This window comes from Maylandia zebra, linkage group LG11 (genome assembly GCF_041146795.1).
Source record: "Maylandia zebra isolate NMK-2024a linkage group LG11, Mzebra_GT3a, whole genome shotgun sequence".
NCBI classification, from domain to species: domain Eukaryota; kingdom Metazoa; phylum Chordata; class Actinopteri; order Cichliformes; family Cichlidae; genus Maylandia; species Maylandia zebra.
This window is the reverse complement of record NC_135177.1, coordinates 34501715-34514689: the sequence shown is the minus strand read 5'-3', so window position 1 is coordinate 34514689 and position 12975 is coordinate 34501715. Positions and strand designations below refer to the sequence as shown.

The 12975-nt window shown below is 39.3% G+C and overlaps 2 protein-coding genes across 5 annotated transcripts; one reads left to right on the top strand and one right to left on the bottom strand.

Annotated features, from left to right (window-relative positions):
• Nucleotides 1–791: 791 nt before the first annotated feature.
• On the top strand, nucleotides 792–8064 carry LOC101485792 (NACHT, LRR and PYD domains-containing protein 1 homolog). 4 transcript variants are annotated; one of them, XM_076890229.1, is made up of 11 exons: nucleotides 792–859; nucleotides 2040–2088; nucleotides 2209–2279; nucleotides 2418–2632; nucleotides 2734–2978; nucleotides 3960–4088; nucleotides 4679–4832; nucleotides 5251–5280; nucleotides 5612–5653; nucleotides 7514–7552; nucleotides 7746–8064. In XM_076890229.1, exons 1-10 carry the CDS (start codon nucleotides 831–833, stop codon nucleotides 7528–7530), a joined length of 981 nt encoding a protein of 326 aa, XP_076746344.1. In that variant the 5' UTR covers nucleotides 792–830; the 3' UTR covers nucleotides 7531–7552; nucleotides 7746–8064. The 4 variants fall into 4 exon arrangements, with proteins under 4 accessions (XP_076746344.1, XP_076746343.1, XP_004568602.2 ...); XM_076890228.1 differs by having other exon boundaries at nucleotides 2206–2279; XM_004568545.5 differs by having other exon boundaries at nucleotides 833–972.
• A 1198-nt stretch (nucleotides 8065–9262) lies between these two features.
• Nucleotides 9263–11126, bottom strand: LOC101485513 (transcription factor HES-4-B). Its single transcript, XM_004568543.4, has 4 exons — nucleotides 11032–11126; nucleotides 10618–10710; nucleotides 9667–10497; nucleotides 9263–9533 (listed from the first exon to the last, which is right to left on the bottom strand). The coding sequence occupies exons 1-3, from the start codon at nucleotides 11092–11094 to the stop codon at nucleotides 9976–9978; spliced, it is 678 nt and encodes a 225-aa protein (XP_004568600.2). The 5' UTR covers nucleotides 11095–11126; the 3' UTR covers nucleotides 9263–9533; nucleotides 9667–9975.
• Nucleotides 11127–12975: the final 1849 nt, after the last annotated feature.

The following is a 12975-nucleotide window of genomic DNA, read 5'->3' as shown; positions in this document are numbered from 1 at the left end:
ACTCTTTAATTTCTGTGGGGTTAAATTATTTTTTGTGTGGTGCAGGATTGATCAAAATCGCTGTCTCCTCCATTATATACTTTTTTTGGTCAAACAAAATAACAATTACAGCACTTATTTTACATATCAACAAAAAGTTATATACAGGTATAAGTAGTTAAGAACAAAGCAGTCGTCGAACAAAGAACATTTAAAGAACAGTATAGGTGAGAGATACCATAAAACAGCATACAAGTACAGTAAGGTGACCTATCATATAAAAGTAAAAACAAAAGTACGCACATACAATCTAGCTACATCAATTGAAAAGCTGCATCAAAAATTCAAGTAAGGTGTGAGCTAAGTTACACTTATCCAATGAAGCCTTCCACAGCAGGACTTCATTTTTAAAGCCAGCAAAACACGTTTTCAAGAAGCGACATTTGTGAATGAAAAATTTTGCAACTATAAATAAGTTGTTAATCCCAAAGTCTATTTTTTTATTTTCTGTTTGTAGGCCAAATCTAATTACTTGAAAGGTTAGAGAAGGGCAGTCAAAATTTTTAGAGGTTAACCAGTACTGAAAATCATCCCAAAAACATCTGGAACTAAAAAATATGCTCTGTAGTTTCAACATCAGTACTGCAGAAAGTGCATGCGGTCGTATCTATATTGAATTTCTTGTGAAGATAATCATTGGACGGATATATGGCATTTAAACAACCGGATGTTGCTACAGCTTGTCACAAACCAGGAAAAGAACCCGGGGATTCTATTGGTGGAACTCGGTCGGGAGGCGGGGCTTGTGTAGGATACAGGAAAAGGTATTTTTTGTCTTGTAATTGGTGTGAATGTTAAAAACACATAAACTTTTTTCCATGTAAGTTGAAGTATTAGCATATAAGACAAATGCACCGTTGTTACACAAACTGCATTGTGACTGTGCGCAGGGAAGTGAGCGTTCATGTTAGGAGTGAAGAGGCTGGAGAAACGGTTCGTGTGGGGACGCTATTTTAAAGCCTAGGCTATAACTAACTTTTAGACTTCACTGGTTTGAGCGTGTTATTGAAAGAGCCAGTGCTGTTTCCTAACCTTTTCCCCGTTTCAGAGCTTCTAATTTAAATAAGCAAGTCGTAAAACAACGGGAGAGAAAGCGAGTGAGCTTTATTTCCGCGTTTAGCGTCAACTGAATGTAACGCCATAGTTTGTCTGTATACGAGCTATCATTCAGTCTTTCTGCAGCAGGTTTTTGTTCTAAAAATGACATTTAAAGGCGTTTTAACATTTTAATATTCTTAAAAGTTATTTAGTAGCAGGCTGCTGAAATATGAGGTGGTTTGAAGTTAATCTAAACAATTTAAAAATCGTTCGGTAGGGGATGCAGGGTGTCTGCTGTTGCCTCATGATTGCTTATCGTGATTTCATTACAGTGTAACTCTGTCCATAGCCTTTTTAATAGTTTGAATAACCTTTAATTAAATTCACAACATGTGAAAAACTCTACCCCCCCCCCTCCTTTAATCTCACACAGTGGACGTAAGACAGTTTGATCATGAAGTTAAACAGCTTAAATAACTGAAGCAAAGTATGAATCCAAACATTTTGTCTGTAGATTCTTCCTCCTGCAGTGGTTTGTATATTCCACCTATTCTACTTTTATACCTTTCTTTTAAATACTCAGGCTAGACCTCTGCGTTCGTGATTATGGTGCTCTGTCAAAGGCTCCTCTCTTTTCCAGATCTATTTCAGCAATTGAGACATTGTTCAGTATAACAAAAGATGAGGTGCAAATTAGAGAAATGAGAGGCTGATTAGTCAGTGTGCAAAAATCATGGAATTTCTTGATGCAAACAGGTTTCCTCTGTGTGGAAATGACACTTCAGGAGACCCAGATTTAAGTTTTATCACTTGGCTTACTTGATAGGAGAGAACAGCTAAGGAATAAAATAGAGACTGATGTTTGAGTGTGTTTTATTAACTCTCCTGAAGCATCCTGACCTAAATTGCTTCATTTGCACTGTACTTTGTAGTTTGTCCACTTAAATTCTCTGTGTTTCAAGACAAGAAGCTTCCAGAAGCTCTGAGATCGAGGGTTGTGCAACTATGATGGTACTTTCATACATTCACTCACGTTTCTTTCATTAATTTTTTAAATATGTATTTGTTCATATATGTGGTGTTACACAATGTAAAATCTGCACTTATTTAATTTATTGTCTTCTGCAGCAGCATTCCAGCAACTGGACTAAACTTGAGCCTGGGGTGAACACTACAGATGCAGACAAGGCTCCAACTTACAGGTGAATTACGGGAAATCAACAGTGATTCAGATTTCTTTGCCAGAAGAAGACCCAGTTTTGCAAAATCTTAATTCTGCATTTGACATAAAATGAAGTGTTAAAAATGACGCTGTGTTCCTTTTTATTTTTTCACTTTAGCCTTCAGTCTGAAGCGGGAGACTTTGAATGCAGTGTCTCTGGCTTGCGCTGGGTTTGTAAGGAAAAGATCAGCTTTCAGTACCACTTCTGCTCTTGGGGAGGACACATGGAGAGAGTGGAAAGCAGACAGTACATGCCTGCAGGTCCTGTAATTGATGTTGCAGTCACTGCTGGGCAGTTAAGTGAAATGCACCTGCCACACTGGGTTTGTATAGGTAAGAGGACATGAAGAAGTTACTAATATATTAAAAAACTTTTGCATTTCTGATCCAAACTTTCTTCTTTCTCTTTGTGTTTTCTGTGTATTTTTGTGCAGATGACATCCCCGACAAGTTTGCCGTCCTGCATCTAGATGACTGCGGAGATTTTGTAGAAGAAGTGCGTGAGGTCACAGCATCACACGTCAAGTTAAACGAGTTAACTTACTTTCCGAAAGCAGTCGTGATGAAGATGGGCCCCCCTGTTAAAATCAGCTGTAACGTGTTGCTATACTACAAACCCAACACCCCATTCCTCAAACTCCACGTCTTTGTGATTCCAAATGATCCTGCTCTACAACGGGTAACTGAATCTGTATTTGTCACAGGAAAAATAACACAGACTCAGACTGACCCCAATAGAGTATTAGACATATGCTGTAGTTGAATGATGGCTTTAACTTGCAGGGCTGAAAAGTGGAGCCAATGCGGAATATGCATTCTTTCTAATTACTAGAAAGGGAAGACTCCTCTGGTCTACTCTAGGGAAATTGCGATTGTGTTTCAGGGACTTCACAAACTTTGAAAGGTGGCAATCTTACTTATATGGTCTGTTTCATTAGAAGATAGATGTTCAAATTTGGAGAGTAGTATTTCATAAGAAAAGTTATTTTAAGATAATTAAAAAAAGAATTAAGGGATAAAAGTGAATATTAAGAGAAGGAAGTCATTTTACTTTAAGATAGAATGTATACATTTGTGGAAAATATTTCAGTTTTCTTTTTATAAGCTGGCTGTAAACACTTGTTTTGGTAACCCATGGATTAATGATGTATGTGAATGCAGTTGCAGTGACAACAGAAAACGGTTAATCTTCATGTACGAGTCATGAGATCTGTCTGTCAGATAATGTTACATTTTACCGACTTAAGTAAAATATAATCTCACTGATTTATAGCCACAGCAGATAATAACATTATAAAATTGTTAATGAAAAGCTGAATATAAATTATATATGAAATATAATCCTAGAGTTCTGGAAACAAACAGGATACAAAAGTAGAGTGTTATAAATATTATTTTAAGTCTGCTTTGAATAATATCTTTATTCTCGGCAACAGCACTTTTTCTTCAAATGTATTTACACTAATTTAGAGTAAACTCCATACATTGTTTTTAAACTGTATTTAAAGACAACAGATGGAAATGCTGAGGCAATCCTGAAGGACTTTTGGACTTGACGTATATTTGTAGGGTCTTTACCTCACAACAGAAAGCACCTTGAGGCACCTGGTGTTGTGATTGGATAATACTGAGTTGAATTTTTTTTTTTTTTTCCTCACAGAAAGTGGACAAGCAAGAATTGTGTTATGGATATGAAAAAATTACCAAGCCACGCCCAGATGAGTACCTCAAAATGCATCATGGTTTCTCCCTCACAGCCGACACCGACTCGGCAGAAATTCAACCAAAGGTACGCTTTTTACACTCTGTCAGCAACTGTGGTGCTTTAGGATCAGAGCATTTTTACGACGGGTTGTAAATAGTGTGACCAGTATGGGTGGGAATCACAGAGGAATCTGCAGTAAGATATTGTCACATTTCTTCACTACTCTATGAATAGATAAATGCATTTGAATACACTGTCCTGTGAGCAAGAGTCAGGAAGATTTCTGGTTTCCATTTGTAGTCCACTAATAGTTCTTTCAATCGGTTACTTAGAGCAGGTTTTGCATTTGCTGGAATGCAATCTGGAAACCATCGGCTGTCACCCAAAGATGGTTTAGCTTTTTATTTACCTTGTTAAACATCTCTGTTCCTCAATAAAGAACGTGTGGACATAATTGAAATACTGGCCTGAGAATCCACTGTGTGGACCAGAAGCACTGAAAAATTGGTGACTTTCACCAGAAGCTTTGTCATCAGACTTGCTGATAGATTTCCAGGTTAAGTCACAGAGCAGCTGCATATTCAGTTGACTCTTTGCAGTCTTTTATTTTTATTATTTTGCTTCTGATGGAACTGGACTAACTCCTCTCCCTTCTCTGTTATATTTTTAACTAGAAAATAACCCTCAGATATAATGGCCAGGACTCCAACTTCTATGAAGTGTACATTGAAAATCCCAAAGGATGCTTCAATCTAAAACTTCAGTATGCTTTGTCCAAAAAATATGAACCGGTGTATGAACCTGTCTGGACCTGTAAACTCCAAAAAGGTCAGTAATTGAAATGAAACAAATCAAATTTGTATATCCTAATGCACACTCAAAGGGTTAGATACTGTTATTTTTAATATACTATTGTCAGAAAACATGATATTCTCAAAGAATATGTTTTTAATATATTTTTACTTAAAGATGGAGATCATAGCTTTGATAAGTTTTTTTTTTTTTTTTTTTTTTTAAATTCATCCCAACCCACTCACCAAAGCTTTCAGGGTCCTTTTTATTTGGCTGGAGCCATTTAAATTTTGCTCACTTGTCAATTATTATTTCAAAGAGATTGGAATATGTCACATTTAACTATTAAATAGAATACTTCAGATAGCACGTAGCTTTTTGTATAAAATCTTTATGGTGACTGTAAAATAACATTTACTGTTTAGATTGTTATTTGCTTTGTATTTTATTTCAGACGATCATCCAAAGTCTGGTTATGGGGAAGGTGAGATCCAAACAGCTTTCGCTAATCTATCAAGTAGAAAAGTATTCAGTGTTGTGTTCTTGTTATTAATCTTTTGCATCTAGAAGAATGCATGTTGTGCAGTTTCACTTATAAACGGTTCATGTTAGAGACCCATCTGAAGTGATAAATGTAGACTTTCAGGCAATAAGTGATTCAAAGGTAGAAATGTTGTGAGTGCATAAGGGAGAGAAAGTTCAGGACAAATTTGAAAAAAGATTACATTTCAGACATTTTGAGAACAAAACGGTTAGATTATTTAGTGCCAGTGATTTATAATAAGTGTGAAGTCATTTTAATATTTTCTGTACAGGTCCAAGATCCTCGAGGGGAGTAACCGGTGTCACTACTGTTGGTAAGTTCACAAATATTAACTCTGCTCTCTTCTCAGTAAATGATTTTCACATTTCTGCGCTAAAATTACTCAGGACCTCACTGCAAACACAACTAAGACTGTAAGACAAGTTTAAAACTGAACTGAACTTTTAATCAAGAATGGAAACTGGGGAAAATAAACGAATACCAATATCCTAGAAGAAAAAAACAAACAGTGGGAGGGTGAAGGACTTTGAATGAGATGAGATGATGACTTAACAGAGACTGAGGAAGAACAGATTCAAGAACCATGACGGGGGGCAGGTGAACTCAGTTGAGCCAAAAAAACACTGGTTTGGGGCATCAAAGGCTACAGAGGGTAATAATTAAACAAAACTTTCCACTCTTTATACCCAGTAATACTCGTTCTGCTTCATCCACACTTACTGTGTACTCGGTGAAACAATAATTGTTAACCGTCACAACACTTAAAGCCAGGAAATATTCGGATAAAGTTTTTGTGGCTCTAATCTGGATTCGAGTCCTTTGATAGTGAATATCTGTTGATACAGAGTCTGATTCATATATTGACATGCAGTATCAGCATGCAATGTGAATATTTGTTGTAAAAAATATTTGTGCAGACAACCTTGAGACAAATATTTCCATCCCTCCCTCCCTCCCTTTATCCGGGGCCGGGTCGCAGGTGCAGCAGCCTAAGCAGAGAGCCCCAGACCTCCCTCTCCCCAGCCACCTCCTCTAGCTTATCTGGGGGAACACCAAGACGTTCCCAGGCCAGCCATGAGATATAATCTCTCCAGCGTGTCCTGGGTCTGCCCCGGGGCCTCCTCCCGGTGGGACACGCCCGGAACACCTCACCCAGGAGGCATCCTTGTCAGATGCCCGAACCACCTCAGCTGGCTGATTTCGATGTGGAGGAGCAGCGGCTCTTCTTTGAACCCCTCCCGGATGACTGAATTTCTCACCCTATCGCTAAGGGAGAGGCCAGCCACCCTTTGGGCGAAGCTCATTTCCGCCGCTCGTATCCGCGATCTTGTTCTTTCAGTCACTACCCACAGCTCGTGGCCATAGGTGAGGGTAGGGACGTAGATCGACCAGTAAATTGAGAGCTTTGCTTTTACGCTCAGCTCCCTCTTCACCACGACGGACCGGTGCAGCGGCCGCAGCACCAATCCGTCTGTCGATCTCCGGCTCCCATCACTCGTGAACAAGACCCCGAGATACTTGAACTCCTCCACTTGGGGCAGGAACTCATCCCCGACCCGGAGTGGGCACTCCACCCTTTTCCGGCTGAGAACCATGGCCTCAGATTTGGAGGTGCTGATCCTCATTCCCGCTGCTTCACACTCGGCTGCGAACCGTTCCAGTGCAAGCTGGAGGCCCTCACCTGATGAAGCCAACAGAACCACATCAAAATATTTTTTCATTAGGTTTTATTCTTAATTTATGATGCATAAATGATTTAACACAGACTGTAAAGATAACAGAAAACCTGCAAGTTTAATTCTTACAACCTGCAGCAGTGATTTTTACTATTTTAATTATTAATTTGAAAAGCAGCTTTCATGCTTGGCACTTTGAAAGTGATTGTAGTATTGGACTAGTATGAATCTTCCCAGCAGCCTGCTCAAACATTTGTTTGCATTCAAACACAGTGTTGCAGGCCCTGTGCAGTCAAATGATCTGAAACTGTTCTGCTCTAATCCAGTCCTTTAAAATGTTTCAGCCTGGCAAATCTCAACTTCAAACCCATAGAGATGAATTAGGAAAATACTTCCCAAATCTAAAAAAGAAACGTCGGATGTGATCCTTTTGTGTTCTAAATATTTATAAAATACTTATAAAAGCATCCTGTAATTTATCATTTTCTTCCTCCTAGACAAACACTGTGAATAAGCTGCCTGCAGTGATGCAGAAAGTAAGTAACATCAGTTTACTCTGACTTCATGCTGCAAATCTTAATGTGATAGGATGCAAGTGGATGATTTATAGTTTTAAAATTGTGTTAATAAGCTTGTGATTGAACTGGATGTGTAGCTTGTCATCAGTTATCCGCCAGTTAAGTTATGGTCAAGTCATACCCCTTTGTTTGTTTGACTTGACTTCATCAGGGACCAACGGCAGCATCAGATGGAGAGAGGCTTTAGGAGGGAGAAGCTCAATGAATTTAAGTTGTTTCTGAGGCAAGGAAACATCGTTACTGAACTTTCTCGCATCCCAGATGACAAACTGGAGAACACAGACCAGTCAGGCCTGTTCGATCTCTTGCGTAGACTTACACTTAGCAGTCTGTGGAAGTGACCAAAGATTTTTTCAAGAAATGTAAAAACCAAGACCTGGTATATATGCCATCAGACATCATGATCCAAAGTTTCTTTTAAAAACTCACTGTTTATCTAATAAAATGTTTTGCCTTTTGATTGCACAGAATGTGGTCCATCCATCCATTCTTTATTTATTGTCACTTGTTTGGATGCAGGTAGTGGGGGAATGTCTTCACAGACATTCAGGAAGAATCCTTATCAGATGCACATGAGTCAAATAACAGAACCACAGTATAACAGGGGTTGGTGTTATATATACATGTACATTATATATAATATACAAGTATAATGGTGCTGACTGAGCCATAAAGCAGTAAAACTCTGTCAAGACGTTACTACAGTTATTTTCTTCAGAAGATTGAAATTAATGGAGAAAAGGTTTTGTCGGGGGAAGTTGCCTATAACGAGCTGCAGGGCCGGAAGTGATGAGGCATTCACGGTCCATAAATTGCACTTCATATAAAATGTGTATGAGAACTATAAGGATTCAAGGAGCTTTATTTGTCATTCGCATCACATGTTTACATGAGGTGGAACGAAGAAACAGAATTTAAAAAAACAGAATTTAAAAAGTATTAAAGTTTTGGGGTTTTTTTTTTTCAAAACAGAAAAACAAGTAATAAAATAATACAATAGAGTACCAACCTGAGTACAAGTATGAATATAGAATGTAGGTATAAATACTTTAGCAGCAAAAGGGCATGATGACCAGCATTGAGACGGTGTCACTTTATCACTGCTGGTGTCACATAAAGCCTGCAATATAGTTTGAAACTAACGGTGACGATAGGGGAAAAAATGCCACTGATTCTTACGGGGTTAAGACACGTTTTGCTCCCTGGGACCTGACACCACACACGCGTGGAAAACAAATGACCTCTGAGCAGCTCGGGGCGATGCTGGTGACAGGATAGACGCTGAATACAAAGGAAACAAACGCAGACGTGAGCTGTGTCTTAATTATGTGAAATGATCTTGACTTTAATGGATCCTGCTATTCTAAATATGTTTAAAGGCAACTGTGAGAAATGAAACTGGATGATGCAGAAAAAAGTGGATGTAGTTATTAATATTATTATTCATATTATTATTATTATTGAGTTGTCTTAAATTATCTGAACTATATTAACTAATCTTAATCCAAAAGTCTTTCAGTGCCAGTAAATAAAGTGCGACAATGGCTATGATGTCTTTGAAGTGAGAGCTGCTGAGCTCTTTCATTTCATGACCAGTCTTCACACCTGGAGGATGTAACTCTGCAGGAGGCCGAGCTTCACACCTCTGCCTCGGACTAAAAAGAGCTGAAAGAGTAAAAGGCCTCCGGGTTTCCTTTAATCTTGAAACAATCATCTGACATGTTTTTAAAGATTTATTTGGTTGTTTTAACTTTGAAGAGTACAGCTCGCCATAGGGAGAAATCCAGAATAAATTATTGTGCAAAAACCGACCAGAAATATCTTCAGATTGAATAGAAGTGATGTTGTACACAGAGACACAGGTGTCGCTCGTTCCACCAGAGAGGTGAATATGAAGGTCTGCGTGGGTCTCCCAGCCTCAAACCCTGAGCTTCCACACCTGGAAATGTGATGGATGGACACTCAGTCATTATCCACTACCGCAGCATGCTCTTTAATCATGACGGCACATAGTAGCAGCTTTTAGTAGCGCATCAAAGAGGACAAAATCTCCTCGGCTTCATGAAACTCACCTCTTCACTCGCACTTCAGCGCAGCAATCCCAGCTGGACCGCTCGGCTGATCCAGCTCACCTGTGTCGCAGCCTGAGAGAGTCCCCGTTCCCCTGAGCCACTTACGTGGCTGACTGAGCTCATTGAAAAGTATTTAAAACAGTGAATCAACCCTATTACACATACAGATCAAGTCATACTCGGGTATTTACAATATTTACAGGACCTGAAGTTATGCGTCTTCATAAGACTACAGTTTTTAAAAAGAAGTTGTGTGTTTTTGCCAAATAGTTTATAGTCATTGATAGCTCTGAAGTCCCTGCCTGGTGATCAGGGCCAAGGTCTCCACAAAGTGTGGCTGGAGGGGGAGCTCTGGGCTGAGCTCTGTTTGGTCGCTCCTCTCTCCGCTCTGATCTCGGACTCTCTTTGTTTCTGAGGCTGTTTGGGGACTCTGGGAAACCTTTGTTGGAGTGGGAGTGGGTAAGGTCGGATCAAACGTTTCTCCCCTGAGGCACGTGCCGGGAGTCTGAGCTTGGACTTCTGCCTCAGCACCCGCAGAATAAACTTTGCGTGCGGCAAAAAGTTTCTGCTTTGGAGACCTTCGGGCTGTGAGTGTGAACGGGCCAAACGAGCGGCAAAAGCTGCATCCAGCGCCGATCCGAGCTCCGACCCTTTCCCCTCGGGGCCCAGAAACCCCGCAGCTGTCTGCAGGCAAGTGGAGAAACCGTCCTGGAAGGAGCGTTTCTGGTCCCCACGTCCACCTGTAGTCTTGTCTCCTTTGGCATTGTTCTGGAGGAAGAGGACTGTGTGCTCCAGTATCTCAGCTTTCTCCACTCGGTGCTGAGTGGACCCCTGCATGAGAGCAGCAAGTTAACCTTCATGTTTCATAATAATAAATTAATAAAAACCACAAGTATGAACCACATCGATTTATTTCTATAAAATTCATAGAGAACTAAAAACTTCTCTTACTTCTTGTGGCTCCTGCAGAAACATGGTCCTCAGACACTCCAAACTGCGGTTCATTCTGTCCCTCCGACGTTTCTCCACCTGAGATTTTATTAACTATCGCAAAAAAAAAAGAAAAAAAAGAAAAGAAAACCAAAGTCTAAACGTGGTTTCCTGATTTTGTTTAATTATATACCGCGTAAAAAGAAAAACTACCAAAGAAAAGCAAAAAAAAAGGAGCAAATGGAAATGACTAAATGATTAGAGGGAATTCAGCGCACTAAATTATACAAACTATTTCATATCTCCAAATTACTGAAATTTTGACAAAGCTGATGCTTTAATCTTCAATGAATCTGATTGTTATTGTGGTAATAACAGAGAATCACTATATGAAATGAAATCACGTCACTTGACAGGTATCTGGAATTCCTTTACCTTTCTATTATTTGTTGCTTCCTCCGCCTCATGTAACAGCTTCCTACCAACCGATGGTCCCATGTTCTGCTCTGGTCTACTGGTAACAGCTTCCTTCGCAGTCTGTTACTGATCTGGAAATGAGGCTCTAGTTTCCTGCCACTTATTTTTTACTGTGGTCCTGACAGCCTCTCAGACTCCTCCTACTTCCCTACCCCTCCTCCAGGTCCCTTGGTCTCACCGTTTGGTAACACTGCAAATGAAAAAATCCTAGATTTGTTTTTATTTTTGAACTTGTCTAATCTCGATCTGATGTCAAGAGTAGAAAACAAGAAAATGAATCTTATGCGCAGTCGCGTGCGTAAAGTTAAAAAAAAGTCTTGCGTCAAAACGTTTGAAAATTTAACTTAAAATAAACATAATTTTACTCCAGATGCTGTTCTGTTTTTTCCTGCTCTTGTGCTTCATTTGAAAAAGCTGGTAGCTCATTTTGCTTTGGGAGAGGGGGGCTATTTGCGCATGCAAAGCTGACACGTGCCTTAATCAAGGAAAGCTTGCTTTTTAGGAGCGACGGTGTGATCCTATGACCAGTTTTCATTTCAGAACTATTTTAAGTTGAATAAAAAACAATCACTTACAGGAGGAGAAAGATTTTCAGATTTTTCGCCGAGCCAATATACTTAATTCAGAAAATTCTTTAATTTGTACAGAGAAAGCAGCATCGAAATGATCGAGATATTTCTCGTGGGAAAGGAGGAATTAGCGCTGCATTTACAGCTACCTGTTAAAATTGACACAACTCTGAAAGTGAGAGGCGACACTTCCCACGTTCGCACGCGTATTTTCCACTTTTTACAATCCAGACGCTTTTCTTTCCAAGCTCCTTAGAATTCCCACCGACATTCATGCAAATAAGATGCAGACAGAAAAAATTCTTCCAAGATATGAACAGATCTTTAAATTAATGCAGTTAAATGCCAGGGAACAACTAAAAAAAAACATCACGGTCTTCATGTAGTCAAAGTTGATTCGTCAGTTTTAATTCCTGTTCCCTTAAATCTACAGATACAAACATTTAGACACTAAAACAGCAACACATAAATGCCAGCCCGTTTATCACCGACTCACTGTCACTTTGAAAATAGACCTTTTGTCGCACAGTATCATGCAAATAATTATTCATGAACGCCGATAAAGGTAGTGTGAGGTTTGTGAATCACCTCAGGGTGACTTTGATATTCAGAGTGTGGCAACACGAGGCAACAGACACGTGCCAAAATACAATGACTATTCAGTAGATCTTTATTATTATTCACGGAAGTGAGATAGATTATTAGTAATGACAAATACACCGTGATTAGAATTAATTGATAAAGTTTTTCAGAAGCTCACTAAAACCTACTACAGGTAGGAATACATCAATAAATGTGACTTTTAAGTTCATCCCTCCACAACTGGTCGCTGAAGATGTAACAAATATAAACATGTATGCATATATTTAATTACTGATTAAGGCATCTAATTTCCTTTAAACGTTTTACTTTTAATACATTTGTAGTAATTTTGGAGATACATGCAGACTGAATGGCGCGTCGCTTGGAGTTTTCCCTAATCCTCTGGCGCGTGCAGCTGCCCATACAAGTGGGAGAGGCACGAGCCTTTGAAATGTGTAATCAGCCCCTCTGAGACTTTACTTGCATATGTGACAAAAGAGCCGCCCACACAGCGTGAAGCTCAGGTAAATCACTCCGACCTTTTAGGCCATTATCCTGTACAGAGAAATGAGATGTGTCCTTATAAAACAGGCTCTGGGGTAAAATGGTTATGAAGACAAAGCCGAGGCATCTTTCAAGTGTCGAAGTTTTTAGCAGTGAGCAAAAATCTGCAGCAAGGAAAAGTCTCATGTTGTTCCTATATTTTTTTCATTAACATTTCTATATTCATGTCTGTAGATATTTGTCTTTT